This window comes from Malaclemys terrapin, chromosome 1, assembly GCF_027887155.1.
Source record: "Malaclemys terrapin pileata isolate rMalTer1 chromosome 1, rMalTer1.hap1, whole genome shotgun sequence".
NCBI classification, from domain to species: domain Eukaryota; kingdom Metazoa; phylum Chordata; order Testudines; family Emydidae; genus Malaclemys; species Malaclemys terrapin.
In genome coordinates, this window is record NC_071505.1 from 312,645,022 (window position 1) to 312,669,720 (window position 24,699).

Consider the following 24,699-nt stretch of genomic DNA (forward strand, 5'->3'; position numbering starts at 1 on the left):
TGCTGCCTTGTAGAATGTGAGGCTACATTAACAACCCTAACCTTCTAAAAACATTAAAATGTATTACTGGCACGCGAAACCTTAAATTAGAGTGATTAAATGAAGACTCAGCACACCACTTCTGAAAGGTTGCCAGCCCCTGTGCTAGTTCATCATTTAGCACTAAGGCATTCCCTGGGAAATATCCCACCCTCTGACTTCACCACCTCAACCAAGCTTCACAATCATCGTTGCTGTGTACAGTATTAAATTGTTTGTTTAAAACTTGTAGTGTGTGTATGTGTGTGTGTGTGTGTGTATATATATATATATATATATAGAGAGAGAGAGAGAGTCTCTTCTCTGGTGAAAAAATTTCCCTGGAACCTAACCCCCCCCCCATTTACATTAATTCTTATGGGGGCATCGTTTTGCTTAAAGGTGCATTTTTCAGGAACATAACTATAGTGTTAAGTGAGGAGTTACTGTACTGACAACTGTGGGTGTGAGGACACCAGAATAGAATGACCATAGGTCTAATCTAGTATTGGAATTCCGATGTTCTTATTAGGACCCAGTTTGACTTTGGCAACTTAAATGTCATTCCAGGGTCATCTTTTTATTTCCTAAAAGAGAACTTCCCCTTCTCTTTGCACCACCTAGTCCCACAGCCAAGTGAAGATGTATAGCCCAAATCTGAAGTTCAATAAAGACTTGTCCTGATGATGTCATCTTGCTGCTGGTGCTATAAAGATGCACTCCATAGGCTACTTCCAGTGCTGGACTTATATTTTCCAAGAGAGCTGGGATCCTTTTTATGCCATTCTTGAGAGCTTGTCAATGGATCAGGTGCCCTATGTGGTGGTGCTGAGGGAATCATTGGGAGCACAATGCCCTGAAGCAGCTCTTTGTGCTGATCAGTATGCTAGTCGTGGGGAGAACAGGACTGTTGGGTTTTCTCTCTTCTCTGTTCCATGTACTTCTGGACTGATGCCTCTAAAGGGGTGTTAAGGCCATTTATTGGAGATTGCTGATGGGACTACTACCCCATATGTTGGTGCTTGGGGATGGGGAGCTTCTGGGTCTTGGACTGTAGCACAGTTCCTCTTACTAGTCCTGGTAAGAATGGGCGGAAGGGGAGAGATGCTGTAGCCATTACTGAATGGGGGTGATGTTAGTGGGATTCTGCAGGGGTGGGTTCTAGGCCTGTTCAATATTTTTTCAATCATCTTGAAGAAAATATTAAATTATTGCTGATGAACTTTGTGGTGAAACACAAAGATTGATAGTGTCAGTAATAATGGATGACAGGGCAGATATATGATCTGGATCACTTGGTATGCTGGGTCCATTCAAACAAAATGTGTTTTAATACACCCAAATGCAAGGTCATATGTCTAGCAACAAAGAATGCAGACCATACCTACAGAATGGAAGACAGGAGCCTGGAAAGCAGTGACTGATAAGAATGTGAGGTCATAGTGAACAAAGAATTGAACAAGAACAGTTTTGCTTTAAGAAAGGCCAAGGAACAGGTACCATGTTTGTACTTCAGCGAGGGATAGCGAAGCAGCTACAGTACTAATAGAATAGCTTCTGGGCTTTTATCGACATGGGAAAGGTATATGATAAAGTGGACCAAAGTATGCTCACACCAGTGCTAAGGAAACGTGGAGTGTCTGATTTATTCACTATGATGAATGTCCTATATAGATCACCTACCACAGTGATCCAAATATGTTTTGAAATATCAAGTCCCTTTGAAGTGAACGTTGGACTGCACCAGGGGTTGGCCCTAAATCCACTGCTGTTTATCATATTGATAGACTATGTCAGCAGGAAGATCCCAAGAGGAAAAGATGAGAAGCTACTGGATGCAGATGACATAGCAATAAGAATAGCCTCAAAAGAAGACTAAGAGGAAATAGTAAACCAGTGGTATGACCAGCTAAGCTGCCATCGGATGAAAATGTGCATGACTAAGACCGAGGTCCTCTGGGTTAGTAGAGGTGCCACAGGGAAATTGGATGTAGAGATTAATGGGGTGAGACTAAACCAGTCTGACCAGTTCAAGTACCTTGACGCCTGGGTCATGGAAGACGGTGAGGTGGAACATGATACAGTATAGATAGGGGAGTGCTGCAAGAATGTAGAATAATATTTCAGGGGTTGTATATGACCAGTGTAAGCCACTGAGACTTAAAGCCCAACTGTATAGACCAGTGGGGAACCCTGCAATGCTGTACGGTGCAGAAACATGGATAATAAAGAAATGGCAGGTTCAGTACCTACAGATGTTTGAAATGAGATGTCTTCATGCTACAAGAGGAGTTACACAAAGAGGCACTTTCATTTCAGAATCTATTAGGATGGAAGTCAGTGTCTGATGTTGCTGACAAAAATCTATGAAGTGCGACTTTGCTGGTTTGGACACGTGCAGAGGATGGATGAAGGGGACCTGGTGAAGATGACGTGTCAGGAAAGGGTGGTAGAAAAGTGACCCCCAAGGAAAGCCAAGAAAGCAATGAATGGATTGCATCAAAGAAGCTGGTAAGCAGGTGGACCTTAGTGCCACCTCAGACAGATGAAGATGGTGGATGCTTGCATGATGGCTCGACCCCATTTGATGGGCTAAGGGGAAGAGTAAGAGTAAGATTAATGTTAATATATGTTTGCTGCCAAGTTTTAAAGAAAATGAAGTCAATGGCTATGTATCTGGAACTAGTGTTTGATGAAGTGCTAAACCAGCTTTTGACAGGAGAAGCCTCTTCTGTGGGGGCAGAGAAAATATATTTCCTTCATTTCAATTCAGCTACTTAGTTCAGTTCAATTACTAGTTCATTCAAAGTTAAGAAACCAGTTGGGAGTTTGAAAAAGCAGGAAAGTTTGTTTTCCTCTTCCAATCTACGAATAAAAATCAGGTGTGAGAGGCTGAGATCTACTAGGTTTAAAATCTTGAAGGACGTGGTGACCAGAAAAAACTAGTTAAATTTACTAATTACATATATTTCCTTTGTTTAATAAATAAAATTTAAAAGCAAAATGTTTTAACTTTTTTATGTACCTAACATATCTAAGGTTATTTTATTTAATTACAATAATTAAAATGCTGTTTGTGCATTTGTAATTCTGAATTTTCATCCAAATAGAACTTGACACAAATCACAAGAAACAAATTAATCATCCAGTAAATAGAAAATGGTGGATGGTGCATTTCTTAACATCATAAAAATGTAAAAATTAAAAATCTGAATAAATATAAATTAAACTATATAATTGCTTAAATAAATATATATAGAATCATAGAATATCAGTGTTGGAAGGGATGTTAGGAGGTCATCTCGTCCTACCCCCTGCTCAAAACAGGATCAATCCTCAACTAAATCATCCCAACCAGTGCTTTGTCAAGCCTGACCTTAAAAACTTCTAAGGAAGGAGATTCCACCACCTCCCTAGGTAACCCATTCCAGTGCTTCACCACCTTCCTAGTGAAATTTTTTTCCCTAATATCCAACCTAAACCTCCCCTACTACAACTTGAGATCATTACTCCTTGTTCTGTCATCTGGTACCACTGAGAACGTCTAGATCCATCCTCTTTGGAATCCCCTTTCAGGTAGTTGAAAGCAGCTATCAAATCCCCCCTCATTCTTCTCTTCTGCAGACTAAACAATCCTAGTTCTCCCAGCCTCTCCTCATAATTCATGTGCTCCAGCCCCCTAATCATTTTTGTTGCCCTCCGCTGGACTCTTTCCAATTTTTCCACAACCTTCTTGTAGTGTGTGGCCCAAAACTGGCACAGTACTCCAGATGAGGCCTCACCATGTTGAATAGAGGGGAATGATCACATCCCTCAATCTGCTGGCAATGCCCCTGCTTATACAGTCCATAATGCTATTAGTCTTCGTGGCAACAAGGGCACACTGTTGACTCATATCCAGCTTCTCATTCACTGCAACCCCTAGGTCCTTTTCTGCAGAACTGCTGCCTAGCCACTCGGTCGCTAGTGTGTAGCAGTGCATGGGATTCTTCCGTCCTAAGTGCAGGACTCTGCACTTGACCTTGTTGAACCTCATCAGCTTTCTTTTGGCCCAATCCTCTAATTTGTCTTGGTCCCTCTGTATCCTATCCCTACCCTCCAGCATATCTACCACACCTCCCAGTTTAGTATCATCTGCAAACTTGCATGAGGGTGCAGACCACGCCATCCTCCAGATCATTAATGATGATATTGAACAAAACTGGCCCCATGACCGACCTTTGGGGCACTCCGCTTGATACTGGCTGCCTACTAGACATGGAGCCATTGATCACTACCCATTGAGCCCGACGAGCTAGCCAGCTTTCTATCCACCTTGTAGTCCATTCATCCAGCCCATACTTCTTTAACTTGCTGATAAGAATACTATGGGAGACCTTATCTAAAGCTTTGCTAAAGTCAAGGAATAACACGTCCATTGCTTTCCCCTCATCCACAGACCCAGTTATCTCCTCATAGAAGGCAATTAGGTTAGTCAGGCATGACTTGCCCTTAGTGAATCCATTCTGACTGTTCCTGATCACTTTCCTCTCCTCTAAGTGCATCAAAATTGATTCCTTGAGGACTTGCTCCATGATTTTTCTAGGGACTGAGGTGAGGCTGACTGGCCTGTAGTTCCCCGGATCCTCCTCCTTCCCTTTTTTAAAGATGGGCACTACTTTAGCCTTTTTCCAGTCATCCGGGACCTCCTTCAATCGCCATGAGTTTTCAAAGATAATGGCCAATGGCTCTGCAATCACATCCGCTAACTCCTTTAGCACCCTCGGATGCAGAGCATCTGGCCCCATAGACTTGTGCTCGTCCAGCTTTTCTAAATAGTCCTGAACCACTTCTTTCTCCACAGAGGGCTGGTTACCTCCTCCCCATGCTGTACTGCCCAGTTCAGTAGTCTGGGAGCTGACCTTGTTCGTGAAGACAGAGGCAAAAAAAGCATTGAGTACATGAGCTTTTTCCACATCCTCTGTCACTAGGCTGCCTCCCTCAGTCAGTAAGGGGCCCACACTTTCCTTGACCACCTTTTTGTTGCTAACATACCTGAAGGAACCCTTCTTGTTACTCTTAACATCTCTTGCTAGCTGCAACGCCAAGTGTGATTTGGCCTTCCTGATTTCACTCCTGCATGCCTGAGCAATACTTTTATACTCCTCCCTGGTCATTTGTCAAATCTTCCACTTCTTGTAAGCTTCTTCTTTGTGTTTTAAGATCAACAAGGATTTCACTGTTAAGCCAAGCTGGTCGCCTGCCATATTTACTATTCTTTCTACACATCGGGATGGTTTGTTCCTGGAACCTCAACAAGGTTTCTTTAAAATACAGCCAGCTCTCCTGGACTCCTTTCCCCCTCATGTTATTCTCCCAGAGGATCCTGCCCATCAGTTCCCCGAGGGTGTCAATGTCTGCTTTTCTGAAGTCCAGGGTCCGTATTTTGCTGCTCTCCTTTCTTCCTTGTGTCAGGGTCCTGAACTTGACCATCTCATGGTCATTGTCTCATATAGCTCAGTGGTTTGAGCATTGGTCTGCTAAACACAGGGTTGTGAGTTCAATCCTTGAGGGGGCCACTTGGGGGTCTGGGGCAAAATCAGTACTTGGTCCTGCTAGTGAAGGCAGGGGGCTGGACTCGATGACCTTTCAAGGTCCCTTCCAGTTCTAGGAGATGGGATATCTCCATTAATTATTATAATTATAACTGAAGAATATTCTCTCTGATTAAAACTTTAGGAGAAATGTAGATAGGCACAATGCAGTTATTCAAATTGAAGTTTGCATATGACACCCAAGCTAGCAGCATTATTCCTGCAAATAAATAAATAAATTTTCTGACTGGAAACACTTCAAACAGCAGAGTGCCCTTAATTCCATGTTGGGGCACAGACTAGGGGAAAGTGCTATTTGTTGAACTGCTAACATCGCTTCCTGCAGAACTGTTTTTTGTTTGATCTTTTATACAAGAACTGACCTTGTTCAGTTTGAGGGGAGTACACAATAGCAGTCTGAGGTGACACATTTCCTATCTATTCATATATACTATAGATAAGTCTGACAATATATTTGTAAAGAAGCAGCAACATGGCAGGGTGTGTTAATGAGCATACACACAACCTGGATGTGATGAAGCACAATAGTAATCTTAAATCATAATACTTCTGTTAAAAATATGGAACTTAGCATTGCCTTTAAAATAGCTTTTTGGTTAGTTAGTAGGAGTTATTTCTGGTGTTAGGCCATGTACTAATTATGATTGAGTCATTAACTTTAGCTGTAGTGCTATCAGCAATTTGGAATCCATACCAAATCTATTTCAATATAAAAGTTACTATCTCTGTGACTTTTGGGTGGTGGGTTTTTTAATCACATTTAAGTGCAGATGTGATAAAACATAGACTTTCTATGGAGCTACAACCAGTGACTCCATAATGTAATTTTTAAACTTGAGCTCATTGTTGTAACATTGTTATAGTCTTACATAGCCTACTTTTTGAGGAGATGCTTTACGTTATTTATTTGATTTTGGTTTTGTACAGAAGCTAAATGTCAAATGTAGGATAACATGAAAGTCTGTGAAATGGATCTAGTGGTAGGCTAATCAAGCAGATCTTCCATCTGAATAGGCCCCTCGCTTTTTCTTCTCACCTGGTCTACTTTCAGTAACCTCATGGTCCTTCTTTTGAAATGTTTTTGGTGGTGTAGATGAGCATGAGGAACGTGTGCAGGTTATTAGCTTGAATATAAAAATTGACTTTGTGTCAAATGAAGTCATGTAGAGTAGCCACAGTACTCTTGGTTAGCACCTGTAGTAATTTTCCATACATATTCAGGTTTCCTATGAAAATCTAAGCCAACTTGTACTGCCTAAAAATATATATGTGCTATACCTTGAGATGCCATGAGGGCAGGGGACTGGACCTAGATGACCACTCGAGGTCCCTTCCAGTCCTATGACTCTGATTATCAGAATTTCCTCTGGCTTTACCAGGCTGATCAACTGCTAAAAAACTCCAGTATTGTCCCTGTCCTAATGTGAAGAAGTTTTCTTGTTTTGAAGTTTGGTTTTTTTGATGGAGTAGGGGGACACAGGAGTTTCTATCTGCACATATTCTGTGTCTTGTCACAAGATTCGTATGGTGTTTTTGTTGCTCTTCATAATCAGCATTTTTCATTATGCTGGCGGTTAAGCTCATCCATATGACATCTCCAGCAAAAGTACTTGTGATCTGTTAATGGAAGTTGGCAAATTGGAGAGGAAAGAAAAGACAGTTTCTTCCCTTTTCCTTCTTTTCTCACCCATTCAAATCCCAGAACAGTCCCAGCAGCCACTGCCAAGGATTGTCCCAGAAGAAGTGTGAAGATATTGCATTTCTACAAGCCTGTGTTGAATTTAAATCCTTCAACACATGCTACTCTGCTCTGCTGCTGTTTTCCCTCAAACGTTTGTACTCCATCTGTTCCTGCCCTCCATTCAGATTTTCCCCACCAGTGGTAGTTGGATATGACTGAGACGGAAGAATTAGTTTTTCTAGAAACTCTGGGATATAAAGGTGGGATGAAAGTGTCTTCTTTCTGATTACATGTCCAGGCTCATAGTTTAAAAAGTTAGTCTGTTAGTTACTAATCTGCCAAAGTGGCAGCTTTCACATGTCACCTCATTGATTTATTCATTGTTTTGTTGCTGTAAAACTTTTGAAAAGTTGAACAAATTGTAAAGAAAATTAATGGTCACTGTCCTGCAATCCTCATGTGAATAATCTTTATTCACGGGTGTAGTCCTATGTCATCAGTCAGATTGTGATTCCTGTGCTGCTGTTGATGTCTTAAGCAGTTCCAGTTTCTCTGTCCAAAAAAAGTTAACAGCAGTCAAATAAAGTGGCAAAATCTCAGACATAAGACAGTCTATATTCTTTTTAATACCAATGGAATTTGCATACACTGATTTTCTTCTTAGATTTGACATATAACTGAAACTTAATATTTTTTTATTTGTGTACCAGAAACCCTGTTATTTTCATATAGTAGCTTTCAGTCTAGAGTTACTTATCTTTAAGCTCCCTCTCGTGGTGATGCGGTGCAGAGCATACAAAAATAATATTATGAGTGATCTAAAATTTCTCAGCCATACAGTGAGGATTTAAAATAAATTAAAAAAAAAAAAGCAGCACCTTTAAAGTAGGCCAGATTTGAGAGCCTAATGAGGTTAATGCATGTAATTACACTGTGCATTATAATTAACTGAGTAAAAACTTTGTTAATGCAGAGATAAGGTTGCCCAGTGGTGCTGTATTGAAGGGTGGAGGGATTATTTGGAGTAGATTGGTAGAGTTGTCATTGTGCTATCAGAAGAGGTCCATATCTGCCTTGAGGGATTAAGCACGCCTCATTTCAGCACTGAGGTCTGTAGGTTGCATCAGTATTAGCAGACAGGCAAGTTTTATCATGGTGATTGTCAGCAGTGTAGTGGAATACATGACTGGTCTCCGGGGCTTAGTGGGGGGCTAGTGAAGGCACTGTGTTAGAAGAAGTCCGCAAGGAAAGGGTGAAGGGGTGGTAACATTTTGCATATTTGGGACGATGAGCGTGGAGGAGGCTTAGTATTAGAGTGTAGGTTGGGTGCAGGTAGCTCCTGTTTGCTATGCCTGACCTAAACCAGAGTTTTGCCTTGGCATAGAGAAGGTGCTCATGTGCTCAGTTCTCAGAGTGTTCTGTAGCATCTGTAAGGGTAGGATGCTAGTATTTGTGTTATAGGTAGGACTAAAATTTTGTCACGGAAGTGACTTTCCAGAGACCTCCATGACTTGAGCCATCAGTGCCTGGGAGCTGCAGGGTCCCCCCATCGCCCGTGGTGGCTGGGAACTGCGGGGCCCTGTACTCACGGGTGGGTGGGGTGCTCCGAGAGCTCGGAGCCACCACGGGCAGCCGGGGTGCCCTGGGAGCACCCTGGGGCGGAGTGGGAACCCCACAGCTCCCCATTTTGTCATGCATATTTTTAGTAAAAGTCATGAATCTGTCCATGATTTTTACTAAAAATACTTGTGACAAAATCTTAGCTTTAGTTATAGGCATATTGGGCCATCTCTCAGAGGGAAGAGTTAAGGTTGCATTGCAAGGATGGTGTGTACCTTAATTCTGTATTTCTGGTTTTCAGAAGTTTGCCTTACTGTAATTTTTCATTTCCTGTTTTTCAGAGGTTTGAGTATAAATGAACTCAGCGTTCTGGAAGGGCACAAGACATTACTGGACACAACCTTACCTCTGCATTAACAAAGTTTTGGGGCAGTTAATTTTCTTGGTTGTTTTTGGTTTTGTTCTTTGGTTCTTTTTAAACTTCTCTCAGTACCTCCATGTTCCCCCTCTGCTACCTCTGGGTTCTTGGCCTGATTAAGGTGGCCAGAGAAGACCCTGGGTCCATGTTGGTCCCTTCATTGCCTGTCCAGCACAGACTGATCCTCCTCCCACAGAGAAACAGACATTGATGAGGACCCCACAGATTGAGGATATGGGAATAGAAAGCAGTTACAGTACAGTGATTGATATAGTCAGTGGGCATATGATTTGAAGGGGGGACAGAAATGGGGGAGTCTGGGGTGGTTTTGTTGGACAGAGCTGAAGCCCCCACACCTCACACTACACATCTGTCCCCTGCACTGTTCCAGCACCCCCACCTTTTCTCTCTTACTAGTTTGAGGTTCCCCTCCCAACTTTGCAGATTTCCCCCCACTTGTGTAACTCCTCGAACATTCCCTCCATCCATGTCCATTCCTTTGACCATTCCCCCACATCCCTCCCTGCTCCTCTGAGACCACCCCTCACACACACACACGAGCTCCACCCTCTTCCTGGCCTCATAAGCTTGGAGATGCCATGGGGAGGTGAGGAAGGGGTTATACATATCCATGTGCAGCATAAACAGTTCAGAGAGGTGATCTCCGTGAGATGTGCTTAGCTGAATGAGAATACCCTATGAAGATGAATACAGCCTGAAACAATAGCTCTGAGAAATGTGAACTGCTCCATTAATTTCAATGCGGTGTTCTAATTCCCTCCCCCCCGTCCCCCCCAAAAAAGGTTTCATCACCTGTGCCGTTCTCTGAGCATGCCTGTCCTTAACTGTCCACCCCCTCTCAGCACTGGGTACCTATTTCATGCACAAAGCTCATTCCCAGCCCCCCATCCTGGTTTTAGCACTTTGGGGCATGTTTTGAAGGGGAGACAAACTGGGTATGTGTGGCTATGGGGAGGTTGGTTTGTGGGTATAGCTGAAATTTTCTAGATTCCTCCACTGCACAGCTGTGACCACCTCATTTTTTCCTCCCCATGCTCCCTTGCACTGCTCTGACCTCCCCTTTTTCTCTAGAAGCCATAGCATCTGAAGGGAAGTCCCTTCCTCACTGATGGAGGCAGGAGGGGAATTCTGTTATTCCTCCTCTGACTGGAGACCAGTGGCAGAAAGAACAACTCTGGAGTCACTCCCTCAGCCTAGTGAAATAGCCATGGAAGAATTGTTGGGTGATGTGCAGTATGCATAGGGACAAGCTCTCAATATTTGTAGAAGAGGAGGAAGAGAGGGGGAAGGTATAGATTGCTCCACTTCCCCTTCTCCCTGTTTATAGTTCTGTCTTGTCAGCCCTTCTGAATTCCCAGAGCACAAAGGTCCATTTTTAGGGCGATCCCTTATTTGTCAAGATGTCATAGAAGAAAAACTACTTTTCTGGAAACCAAGGTCTTCATCAAAGCTCTAGCCATCCCATTGGGTTTTTAAAAACGTAACATTTTGAGTGATCCCTGGTACTAATAAGGGTCAATATCTAAGGATATGCTGGCCCCTCAATAGCTGTGCCAGAGCAGCCCTCAGGGGCAAAGGTTGGCAAAGGGGCAGAGCCCTCATGCTGTACCCTCCCAAATCCCTGGTCTCAGAGCAAGACTTCCCAAAAAATTCCCTGTAGAATGCAGGCAGAGAGCGAAGAACATGTCTAGCTCATTATTTGAAAGCTGCCAAGGGTAGAGCTCAAACTCGCAGTGCATGGGTGTAGCTCAGGTTTTCGAGAGCTTGTCCCTATGTGTAGTGCACTTTGGGTGTGCTTGCACCTGAGACCAAAGACTTCTTACTAGCAGCATCCACTTGGTTTGCGCATGCGCCCTTGCTCTTCTTGTGCACCATACTGAGGATACAAGGGATTGTGCCGGATTGCCACCATCTAAGTTCTTTCTCACTGCTTGTTGTCCTAGATGGAGCCCCAGTATTTGCTGTGCTCTCCTGAAGTTTACCTGTAGATAGTTAGAGATAGCTATTTCTGTTCAGTTCAGTTAGGCTTGCTTTTCGTTGCTCTTAAGGGTGCTTCCTCCACTGAGCCCCCTCGCCCCCCATTTTTGGTGTGCATTTCTTCATCCACCCACTCCATTTGTTTCGTCCAGTGGGGAAGGGACAGCATGACAAAGAGCCCCAGTATTAAGAACTGTGTAGTCTGTCTACACTGCTTCATGGTAAATGATGACCATGACTCCTGTTTGTACTGCCTGGGAGAAACCCATATTCCATCCAGATGCAGTATTTGCCGTTTTTTTCCTTGAAGGACAAAGAAATTGCCGGAGATCAGCCTTAACATGTTCCTCGTGGACAAGTCTTTGAGAACATAGTTGGATTCTGAATAGGAAGAACCCCCCGTACATCAACCTGAGAATGGTAAGAGCACCCCTTTGCCGTCTTCCGCTACTGAGGGTCCTGTGGAAGATCAAGCAGGACAAGGTATAGATCATTCTCATAGCTCCATGATGGCTGTGACATTTTTGGTCCTCCGTGATGCTTCAGCTGATGGCCTGACCTCCAATCAGCTGCCTCCTTGTATGGGATCCCCTGACCCAGGACAAGAGAAAAGACTACCCATCTTGACCCATCCTTATGACAGCATGGTATTTGGATGGGTGTTAGATCTAGAGAGCTGTTACTTGGCAAGCATGCAGGCCATATGGAGTAGCAGCAGGAAAAACTCCACCAGGAAGTGCTACATCTCAAAGTCTGGCATGACCAGCGGGGAGTTTCCCCGTTGCTGACTGAGACCTGCTGATGTGGTGGATTTCCTGCAATCCCTGAAGTCCACAGGATTATCCCTTAACTCCCTTAGGGTGCTCTTAGCTGTTGTCAGCACATTTCATTCCTTAGTGGACAGCCGTACTATCTTTTCGCACTAGGTTATGTTCTGGTTTCTGAGGGGGAATAGTGAGGGTTTTCCACCAGTGATGACTCCTGCACTGGTTTGGGACTTCATCTTGTCTTACTGGCTCTTATGGGGCGCCATTCGAACTATTGTCATCATCCTCCCTTCTGCACCTTTCCGTGAAGGTGGAGTTTCTGGTCATGATCTCGTTAGGGGGCGCTTATGGTGGACACCCCTCCTCGCCTTGATCTTCCACAAGGACAAGGTGTCTGAGGTTGCACTCAAAGTTCCTCCCTAAGGCGGTATTGGACATTCAGAGCATTAACTTACCTGTGTCCTAGCCTAAGCCATGTGTCCTACACCTTGAATGTGTGTAGGACCCTGGCCATTTACCTTCAGAGGACTAGGCTGCTTTGGAAGTCATCAAAGCTATCTCATTTGTGGAAAGAAAGGGGAGGCGATTTCTGCTCCGCGAAGGTCAAAATGGATCTCTGACTGCAAAATACTCTGTCATGAGGTGAACAAGGTCTCTCGAGGGCAGCATGAGAGCATGCTCAACGAGAACAAGAACCCAGGCAACCTTGATAGCATCTTGCAAGAATGTTCCAATCATTGACATCTGCAGGGGGTGACATTGGGCTCGGTCCATGTCTTCACAAAGTCCACTATGCTTTGGTACAGGCAGCTGCCTTAGATGCCTCCCTAAGCAGAGAGCAGTCCTTCAATCAGCACTTGGGCAATGCTCTGGGCACCCATCTCCATAAGCGGGGTCACTGCCTCTGAATCACCTGAAGTGTGCTATGAATAGGGACAACCACTTGAAGAAGGAGCGGTTACCTTGTAGTAACTGGAGTTCTTCGAGGTGTGTTGTCCCTATTTTTAGTGTGCTGACTATCCTCTTTCCCCCTGCCTCAGATCCCAGTCTCCGGACTTTTGGTGATGAAGGAGCTGAGATGGCAGTGGTCTAGTGCAGCCCCCCTGTACACTCAGTGTGGAGCACAAGGAGAGCAAGAACACTTGCACAGAGTAAGTGGACACTGCTAGGAAGAATTCTTGGATCTCAAGTGTATGCACAACTTGAAGTGAACTAGTGCATAGGTACAATGCATCTAGAAGAACTCCAGTTACTACAAGGTGAATAACCTCTCCTGCAGTGACCACAGCATTGTGCCTTAAGCCACCCAGCTTCTCGGACTTCATACAAACCCTCTACCTTTAACAGAGCCCTAGTCTTGCTGCACATGTGCACTTCATTTTTAGATGCATCAGTGTAGTTCATGCCAACCTGGAGTTAAGAACTTTACTCGTAACTTTTTCAATAATGTTTTTCCCTAAAAGGGTGCCATGCGCTAGCTGAGATAAATCCCAAGTGGCTGAGATCAGTTTGAGAAGTAATTTTGATTATTTTGTAAACATCTAATTTTTTGGAGGGACTGTATTTTAGAAATCCATTGCTCAAATAGCCCCAAATTTGCTCACTAACCCTTCCCACCAGCAAATTTCATGAAACAGCAAATTTCAAGGCAGACTAAGCATGTAGATTTTAGAGGCTTAGAATAGTCAACTTTTGAGCAAAGTGACGCTCAACTCTAGAAGATCTTTTGCTCCACTATAATGGATATAGGAGTAATAAATACACTTTTTACAGAGGATAATTATTGAGGTGGGTTTGAGTTTTCAGTTAGAACAGCTGATACCTACTCCAATAGATAGTTTAGTAAGCAGATTCTGATTCAATTTTAAGGTGCTACTCCTGCTTGTAACCAAAAAAAAAAAAAAAAAATATTTAAGTACTAATATTTTTTCTACTGAGATTTTAAAAGGGAAAAAAATACCCTAGAAATTTCTGTAGTCTGTCATTTCTACAAATATGGATGTAATAAAATGACAAGAAAATATTATAATGTAGGTATGAAAATATGCCATGGCATGTCATCCTAAAGTAATAGAACCTTGAATTGAAATATTTGATAGAAAATTCCTTTTGCTAGATTAATTGATTAGGATAGCTTTAATATTTGTTAGAACCAAGTAAGGCTATTGGTACCAGTAAATCTCCGTACGTGATCACATGCAAACAGCAAAGCATTTTGATCATTCTGTTTTGTGTAACTCGGTATGGGATGATTATAAGTGCTCAGCACCAATTTAGTCTCTTTGTAATATGCTGACTCTAAACACTAGAGGGTAGCATATCACTAATAATGATTTCATTTCCTAAAAGAATCAGGTTACACATTCTTCAACCTTTCAGGATTACTATACCATTTAAAATCTCTAATCTAAATTTAAACCTTCAGAAAAATGAAGTACCACGATTTAAACTTTTTTTTGGTGAATTTAGCTGTAATTTATCCCATTTCTCTTGGTTTACATTTCAGTAGTCCATTATGTTTTAGGTGATGTTGGTGGGGTTTTATCTGTACTAGAGTGTGTGCTATTATTTGGTTTGGGCTTCGTCAGTCCAGTGCAAAAAGGATTGAGTAGAACCTTAATCTTCCTTTCCTTTCACCTTACCTTAAATGTGTTTTGGTATTAGTATTATTAGCAATGTAGAAGCATTTAGAATGATTTATTGTCTGCATGCCGTTTGAATATGCACATAGAGATATTTACACCCTGCAATAGGTGTATTTGTGTATAAGGAAGGCTATGTCAGACAAATAAGAGGCACCTTGCCTTAGCAGACTTATATTCCTGTTGTTTGGATTATTCACCAAGGCAAATATTTATCAGCTTATAAAATTTCTCATAAAATGCATATGCAGTAGGAACGCTACTTTGCAGATTACCTAAATGCAAGTAAACTTTATTTTCTTGTAGGCACCACCTTCCATGGTCAATAATGAACAACGCCAGCATGCCGAGCACATATTCTTATCATTTAGAAAATCAAAATCACCATTTGCTGTTTGCAAGCATATTTTGGGTAAGTCTTCAGTGTATTTTTTGAGATTTAGCATGTCATCAAATTCACAACTAATAGAAAATACTAGTCTTTTGCATCTGGGAATGTGAACATTAGGTTAGATATTCTTTCATTGTTATTGTACGGTATTAAATTTGTTGGTGAACTGCAAAGCATTTAAAAAGTAAGTTAAATTGAACTCTTTAAGATCCTGGATTACACATCATAAATCCTTGATTTTTAGCTATAATTTTTGTGGTGTTTGCAGAGCTACTAGTATGTGTTTTTTTTTTTTAAATGGTCTGCTAAGGGGGAAAAAAAAGTTTAGTGCCCCCTCAAAATTTGTCAGCTTTAGCGAAGGCCTTGGTACAACTTTCTTCTGTTGAAGAATTTCTAAATTTGATTTAGAAACTGATTTAGTAACGAAGTGCAACTCCTTTGCCAGGACGCTCTTTTATTTTAGTTTGAGAATACTTTGTATGTGGAGTTGGTAATGCCACCTGTAGTTAAGGTTGCTTGTCACTTTCCATTGTAAGACCCTGTTTTCTATTGCTTATGATTTTGCCAGACTTTAACCATACAGGTGGAAATTTTCTATGCCAGTTTCTTAAATAAGTTTCAGCTAAAATGATCATGCCATTTCAGGGAATGAGATTATGGGGAAATATGCTGTTTTATCTGTGATTAAAACCTCCCACTTCCATCCATTTTGTTAAAAAAAACTCTAGGGCCTCTAAGCTTTGGAGCAGGGCCTTGGAATTTGGCAGAAAGGTTCATGTTGCCCTGGTGTCAGGGTTGTATTTTTTGTAATGCCTGTGGAAAACTGATCACATTTGGGCAGATTCAGTAGAGACTAGATAGCTTGGCAGCAAAATTACCTCTACTGAGCACAAAACATCCCCATTCAGCTCCTATGTGCTGATCAGAGGAAGGGGTGTGTGTGTGTGTGTGTGTGTGTGTGTGTGTACACGTACTGTCATCACAGAGTGAGTGGACACGCTTCAGCTCAGGATTGCAGGGGCTGAGCAGGACATTCCTTGCAGTTGCTTCCCCTGGGGCTGCTGTGATGTTGGGTACAGGAACTGATGATAGACTCTTTCCTGTGCTCTGTGATCCCTCTGTCACCCAGGCAGTGTGGAGGGAAGGAGAAAGCAGCTGATTTGAATGCAGAGGAGTGAGAAATGAGGGACAGTGAGATGGGGTTGGAGGAGCCAGAGAGGGGGCAGTACTTGGGACATGGTGGGGGGACATGCATGCAGCAGGATGGAGACAGGAACAAAGGGATAGAAGGATAAGCTCAAAGGGGGAGGAAAGCAGCAGCCAGGAGATGGAGTTGGGGAGGGTTGTGTCAGAGCAGAAGGGTAAGGGGTAAAAGACAGGGTGGATGGTGATGAATAGGAGGAGAGGGGGACAGGTTGTGACAACAGGATAAGAACAGTCTTTAAGCACTAGAGAGCACTCCTTTCCAAAACTTGGAATAAAACCTAGGTGTCCTGAATCTTTCCATTCCACTGCTGATAAGTTCATGAAGGGCAGGTCCATTAATGGCTATTAGACAAGATGGTCAGAGATGCAGCCCCATGCTCTGGGTGACCCTAGGCCTCTGACTGTCAGATGCTGCTACTGGACGATGGGATGGATCACTTGATGATTGCCCTGTTCTGTTAATTCCCTTTGAAGTATCTGACATTGGCTACTGTCAGAAGACAGGATACTGGGCTAAATGGTACATTGGTCTGACCAAGTATGGCCGTTCTTAAGTCAGGAAAAAACTCTGAAACCCACTGGCAAAGTGCAGTTCTTATCTCTCTCTAGTGGCTGGTCCACATATAGAATAACAACCTACTATTCCCACTAGTTATTCAGTTAGCTCATGTGGTCCCAACCCAGCTGACGAGGGTTAGCTTAGTTAGCTCAAGTAAGGATTCAATATGATTTGACATGATCAAATTTAATTTTTCAGGTTTTTTTTAAAATTAGGAAATTTAATTTAAAAAATGTTAAGGTTGCAAAGTCAAGCATTCAAATTAGGAAATTAAGGTAGCTGATGTCACCTTAATTCAGCCTCCCAGTATGTATGCATTATGATATTTTTAATTACATGATCACATACTATTTTTCCAAACTAAGCTACATTGATATAAGCCAGGTTTAAATCTATTTAAGTATCCACTTAAGGTTTTCTGCGAGTTTTGAATCAATTTTAATAACCGATTCAAGCTAAATCGGTGCAACTTTGAATATAGAGAAGGCCTTTGTCATATATAAAGGAAACATGAATATTGTGGGCTCTTTTAAAAATATTTGTAAGTCTCCTTTCATAGCCACCTGCATTCCCTTTCGACAAGTAAGTGGTGATGCTTAAGACAAGCCAGCATGTCCCATTCTGGTGGGGGTGCAGTCTGGACAAGTGAGGGGTTGTGTCATTGTCTGTCCTGTATGCTTTACTGTTGTAGCTTCCAACTTAGGTCACTCACAGCCAGCCTGCAGGTAACACCCGGAGTGTCTCTGTGTGCTAGACAGCCCTGGTTTAGCATCTCTTACCCCAGCAGCCTGTCTACAGGCCCACTCTGGCTTCCACCAGCCTTGGTTACTACTTGCAGGGTGACCACAATACACTTCCAGTCCCGAATTTTCCCAAAACTGTGTGTTCTACAATGTCCAGCCCTCGCCTGGGCAGTTCAGAGAAATAATATGGTTCATTTGTTCCTGTACAAACTCAGGAACACATCACAGCTTATTAACTTAACTGGGGGTAATAAACCCTTCCGTTTAAATACAGAACTGAGTTAGTTTTATGGTAAAAAGAAATGTATTGACAAATTATACATAGAGGTAAATGAGTTCAGGTATAAGGAATGAAGATATATATGAATTCAAGTATAAGGAATAAATCTGTCTGGGGATTGGTCCTGCTTTGAGCAGGGGGTTGGACTAGATGACCTCCTGAGGTCCCTTCCAATCTTGATATTCTATGATTCTATGAAGATACAAAATTACAAGTAAAACAAAACATGCTTCTAAAAGTCTAAAACTTAAATCTAGCAAGATACAGACTTTGTTGGAGATGGTTTCTCTTCCCAGGCATGGCTGACTTTCTTCTCATTCAGGACCTTCCACAAAAGTACAAGGTGCTGGCTTCCCTTGTTCTCTTTGCCTAAGCACGTTTCTCGCCTATATTCAGTTTCAGAGACTTGAGCAGCGCTCCCCCTTGGTGGAAGGACTCATCTTTCTTAGCTTGCAGGAACTCTGGCCTCTTGTGTCTGTCTAGTGATGGATGCCAAAGCTGACTTCTGTCTTTACTTGTATCTTCCAAAGTTCAATGACCTTGTTTCAAGAGGCAGGATCATAGAATCATAGAATATCAGGGTTGGAAGGGACCTCAGGAGGTCATCTAGTCCTACTCCCTGCTCAAAGCAGGACCAATTCCCAACTAAATCATCCCAGCCAGGGCTTTGTCAAGCTTGACCTTAAAAACCTCTAAGGAAGGAGATTCCACCACCTCCCTAGGTAACCCATTCCAGTGCTTCACCGTCCTCCCAGTGAAAAAGTTTTTCCTAATATCCAACCTAAACCTCCCCCACTGCAACTTGAGACCATTACTCCTTGTTGTGTTATCTGGTACCAGTGAGAACAGTCTAGATCCATCCTCTTTGGAACCCCCTTTCAGTTAGTTTAAAGCAGCTATCAAATCCCCCCTCATTCTTCTCTTCTGCAGACTAAACAATCCCAGTTCTCTCAGCGTCTCCTCATAAGTCATGTGCTCCAGCCCCCTAATCATTTTTGTTGCCCTCCGCTGGACTCTTTCCAATTTTTCCACATCCTTCTTGTAGTGTGGGGCCCAAAACTGGCACAGTACTCCAGATGAGGCCTCACCAATGTTGAATAGAGGGGAATGATCACATCCCTCAATCTGCTGGCATACAGCCCAAAATGCCCTTAGCCTTCATGACTTCATGCTATTCTTCCTTTCCTGTGTGCTCCCCTCCCCCAGATGGGGCTTCCATTGTTTGATTCCACCATGCTTAATTTACATAGGAGACTGCTAGATAGCTGTGCCATTCCCTCCTATCTGGGCAGACTGTACAGCAGGGATGGGCAAACTTTTTTGCCCGAGGGCCACATTTGGGTATAGAAATGTGTGGCAGGCCATGAATACTCACGAAATTGGGGATTGGGGTGTGGGAGGGGATGAGGGCTCTGGGGTGGGGCCAGAAATGAGGAGTTCAGGGTGTTGGAGGTTCCCGACCAATGGGAGCTGTGGGGAACAGCGCTTGGGGTGGGGGCTGCATGTGGCGTCCCTGGCTCTGGCTCCCCCTACACATAGGAGCCAGAGTGGGGACATGCTGCTACTTCCGGGAGCTGCGCGGAAAGCCCCCAACCCCACTCCCTGGCTGGAGCACGGAGTGGGGCAAGCCCCTGACCCCGCTCCCTGGCGGGACGGGAGTTTGAGGGCCAAATTAAAAGGCCCGACGGGCCATAGTTTGCACCCCCCCACTGTACAGCCTAATATCAATGAGTATCCATAATTCCTTACATAGTGTTAATAGCGTTGTGAAATAAATGTATTGATCACTAGCATGTCATTTGTTTTCAGAGGAGATTTTACTCTCTACACTTTTATAATACAGTAATATTGTGTGCAATCAGTGGATTCAGTTGCTTATCACTTGAGGTTCAGCCCCTCCCCCGCCCCCCCAGTTTTTTTACAGACAAGTAAACCTTTGAAATGGATTCTTCTGAAAAGTGAAACCCAGACCAAGCTGCATGGTGTAGACACCTCCTGTCTTCTCCACCCATTTGTTAGTATGAAGTTTGCCTCCACTCCTTGTTAGCTTGATGGGTCTGTTTACTGCTTATATGTAAATTGAGTAATCACACATTCCTTTGTTTAAGATAAACTTGTTCAAGTCCCCCAACATACCTGGTTTCTCTCTTTCTCTCTCTCTCTCTCTCTCTCTCTCTCTAATTCCAGCATAAATTCATAACTATTAATACACATTGAATGCATACATACATCTAAGGAATATTAATGGTCAGTGAGTGACTAGTTTTCAAATGATACTTCACAAGGCATATTTTGTACAAAGATTATTACAGTAGTTTGTAGTGTGAGTACAGGGGTGCTTAGTGTCTCTCAACATTTCTTGCCCTGCTAGCTAGCCCACCACAACCAAATGCCAGGTACAGCTCTTTATCCTCTTACCCTGCCCACTTCTGCCCTTTCTGCTCTATAGCCAAGTCCCCTGCATACTGCTCCTTCTATGCTTTTTTCACAATGCCCCCCAAATAAATAAATAAATAAAAGTAGAAATTCAGAAGTCAGGAGTTGATGCTTTCAAATCTTTTTTTAAAGTTATCTGCAAACACCTGAATAGGTTTAAGGAAGGGGATGCTTAATAACGTAGGTTATAAAATCCTAAAAAACAATGACCTATATATTTATTATGCACCCACAAATTACATTAAAATAACATTAAGGTTGCAAAATCAAGCATACAAAAGTTAGAAGATGAAAAAATTAAGGCTGACTGTGTAACATTAATTCCTGTTCCTTGTGCATAGGCATTATGATACAATCTTTAATAACATGGGTATATGCTATGTGTTAGTCAGTGACCAGTCTTTTCATAGTCTTCCTTTCCTCTCCCCCCGCACCCCCGGTTCCTCATCCCAATCCTGTTTTCTTTGCCTAGCCAGTCAGTCTCCACTCCTTAGGCGTCTCATCCCAGTCTCCATCTCCTCCCAACTCCTCCTGCCATTCATAATAATATATGATAATGTGATAATTCTGGCATTTTATCTCCTTGTCACATGTGAGAGGAACTAACCCCTGAAATAGCAAAACCAGTTAACAAAACTGCAGCTGACTATATTTTTTGAACGAAAAATATTTTTTCATTTTAACCAGCATGGGCAGTGAAAACAGCAGGTGATAATTGAATAATGTCTTTGGTCTTAACAGAAACTAGTAAAGTGGACTATGTCCTTTTTCAAGCTGCCACAGCAATAATGGAAGCAGTTGTGCGAGAATGGATTCTCTTGGAAAAAAGTAGCATCGAGTCACTGCGAACATTCCTTTTAACCTATGTCTTACAAAGGCCTAAGTAAGTATGGATGGAAGTACTTCCAAAAATATTTACATAAATTCCTACATAAACCATGATTTACCTTTGTTTAATCTTCCTAGGCTAACAGGTAGAAACATTTAATGATAGTGACACTTCTAATTCCTGAATGGATGGCTCTTGACATCTCTAGAATTGTCAGTTTTCATTTAAGCTTTCATTGTGTTCTTGAAAAAATAACCCAGATTTAAAATTCTGTTTTACAGAAGCCTTGTGCTGTTCAGCTTAATGGCAAGAACTTAATATTTGTATTATGTTTACAGCCTTCAAAAGTATGTTCGGGAGCAGATTCTATTAGCAGTAGCAGTAATAGTGAAACGAGGATCATTAGACAAATCGATTGACTGCAAAAGCATTTTCCATGAAGTCAGCCAGTTGATAAGCAGTGGTAACCCCACTGTGGTAAGTTCTTGTTTAAAATATTATATAATCATTATAAATTGTATATTAAGTATACTAGTTTGCTGGATTATTTTCATATCCAGAATATGAAATTAGGAAGCATAATCAAAGAAAATAGTAAATGGCTGCTTGAATATCTGAATCTGGGATTTTTTTTGTGAGAAATGAGTTTTGAGGCAGTTTGTAATGCATGTTGTATTTACAGTGCTTTACCCTGTTGCACTGTGACAGATATCTGTGTCCTATGGAAAAGTGTAGATTTGCATTTGGCATTCTAGAGACAAATGTTAATGAGCATTTTAAACTTGTATTTAATACTAGCGTGTTTGATCCATTAATCTCTCACTCATATAGTATGGGGTAATCTTTACTAGAATTAAACCAGTGTACTTGTTTCCATTCTGAGTTGCTTCAAGAGCCATGACACTTGATATAAAAAAGGATTTTCCATTAGCTGGCAGTGGTTCTGTAAGGACTCTGTTCCACTTACATCTGTCCATTGCTGCACCCTGTTTTGGTTCAGCTGTTGGAATTGTCTACTGAGCAAGAGACATAGACCTTCTTCATTCTCCGGGAGTTGGGCCAGGTGGGGAGAAAGGGTTGCGAGGAAGTAAAAACTGGAATGGAAATATAGAACTTGTTCACTCTAGATTTAGAATCAGACCGGGGTAAGTGTTCCCTTCCTTATTGTGTTAAAGTGGAAACAAGGTGTCAATGTCTATCTTTGCATTTAGTTAAATTCCATTTACTATGCCAGGAGATAAGATTAGAATAGTTCGTAATGGAGGCTTTAGTGATAAACTTGATATCTAAATATATCTAAAAACTAAACTAACCTAACTACAAATTAAAGAAACTCGATAATTTGCCTCCCAAATGTAGATGTACGATTATGCAAAAAATTAGCATAAACTAAAACTACCCACATCCCATAAAAAGGTGCTTGACTTTTAGAATTGCTGAGCACTTAGGACTCCATTTGAGGTAGATGGGAGCTGGAAATTCTCAGCACCGCTGAAAATCACATCAAAGAAGTGCAGTCAGAGTAATGCAACTCCTGTCATGATCCTAAAAAGTGTTCCACCTTTGTAGCACTTCTAACAGATTTCCCTAACTCATAGAAATGGAAGTTCTAAGATTGTTTTTAAACTCAGATTTCCTGTTTGGCAGCACAGTATTCTAATGTCTGTACAAAGAACAACATCCTCACCCAATTAGCTGCTTAAAATGCATATTAGCCTATAATAGGCAGTTGTGTGGAGATTGATAATTGTGTGGAAGGAGAACTATACATATTAATCTTTTAATCATTGAAAATATAGTTTCCCCCCTGAAAAATATACTTGAGGTTTCCAAAAGTTTTCTATATACTCATGTGTATATGTTTCAGAGTAACAGCCGTGTTAGTCTGTATCCGCAAAAAGAAGAACAGGAGTACTTGTGGCACCTTAGAGACTAACAAATTTATTAGAGCATAAGCTTTCGTGGACTACAGCCCACTTCTTCGGATGCATATAGAATGGAACATATAATGAGGAGATATACCATTCTATATGCATCCGAAGAAGTGGGCTGTAGTCCACGAAAGCTTATGCTCTAATAAATTTGTTAGTCTCTAAGGTGCCACAAGTACTCCTGTTCTTCTTCATGTGTATATGTATAGGAAGTTATTTGATTTTAACTAATGATACAGGAGTGGGACAAGTAGAAAGCTGCATATCAGAGGAATAGTCACTGGACCAGCTCTTGCAGTCAAATACAATACACACACGCTAGATTATATGTCATTTAAGTTTGCTCTCTATATAATATACCTAGTACAAAACCTAAAAAGTAAGGAAATAAGTTAAGTCTACCAACAGTAAATACCTCTGCTTCCCGTCCATAGGCTCACCTTGCCACCAACACAGTCACCATACATTATTGATAATGTATCACAACCTTATCTCTGCCTTGTAGTAATGCCCTGGTTTTCCAGCACCTCCTTCCTCAATTTCCACCCACTTCCAATATAAACAGACCAGACTTCACCATCTGTTCCTCTTCCTCCTCTCCACTACCCACCAACATATTACCCCCTCTGCACAAGTTTTTTGGAGCTACACACACACACACACACACACACACACACACACACACACACACACACACACACACACACACACACACACACACACACATTTAACGAAGGGGGTAATTACAAACTTAGATTATAAAATCCTTGATTAGAAAATGTCACTTTCTACTCAAGGGATTTCCATTTCCAATCCACTATAACATATGCTACACTTTTGCTACCAAAAACTAACATTTGTTGGTACATCTCTACCCCGATATAACGCTGTCCTTGGGAGACAAAAAATCTTACTGCATTATAAGTGAAACAGTGTTATATCGAACTTGCTTTGATCTGCCAGAGCGCGCAGTCCCCCCTATTTCCCTCCCCCCTCCCCACCCCCCCCGGAACACTGCTTTACCGCGTTATATCAGAATTCATGTTAGATCGGGGTAGAGGTGTATTTAAATATTTTTATTATATTGTGTGATACAAACTTGCAAGGCCTAAATACATGTGTATAAACCTACTGCACCATGCAATTAATATGCTTTATAACATGAAATAGATCATTGATTCCAGTTCTAGTAATAAAAATATCTACTACTCTGCCAACATACTACACCGAGTGGACCTCTAGAACTACATAGTTTAATGAGCCCTGGAACTTGATTCCTTTTGAAATCTTTACTGCACATTAATCAACAATACATAAATTCAACAGTAGACACCCAACAGTGTGTTTCCATTACAGAACAAGTCAGGAAGACTAAGTTAATGTTTGATGTGTGATATTGAGTTGGCCAGGAATCATATTGGCTTGTGGTTGTACAGCACCCAGCACAACAGAGCCTGTTCCTGACTGGGCCCTCAAGGAGCTATTGTATTATAAAATTTAATAAGACTGAAGGATTGTATGGCAGTGAGGAACTGGCTGGAACCATTAACTGTAACTTTTTTAAAAGTATGGAATCTTTGTTGTTCCATTTAAAACGAATTAACAAAGACTCAACAGAACTTATGAGACCCATTAAAGTGGGCTTC

General features: G+C 42.0%; 1 protein-coding gene across 2 annotated transcripts in view; it reads left to right on the forward strand.

Moving 5' to 3' along the window:
• The window catches only part of XPO4 (exportin 4), a 169,844-nt gene that overhangs the window by 36,625 nt on the left and 108,520 nt on the right, over nt 1-24,699 (forward strand). The window contains exons 2-4 of one of the 2 annotated variants that reach the window (XM_054015468.1): nt 14,985-15,090; nt 21,035-21,176; nt 21,461-21,599. In XM_054015468.1, coding sequence (XP_053871443.1) covers nt 14,985-15,090; nt 21,035-21,176; nt 21,461-21,599 — 387 coding nt within the window. Of the gene's footprint in view, nt 1-14,984; nt 15,091-21,034; nt 21,177-21,460; nt 21,600-24,699 lie in introns of those variants that run through there. The other variant, XM_054015469.1, reaches the window with a different exon arrangement.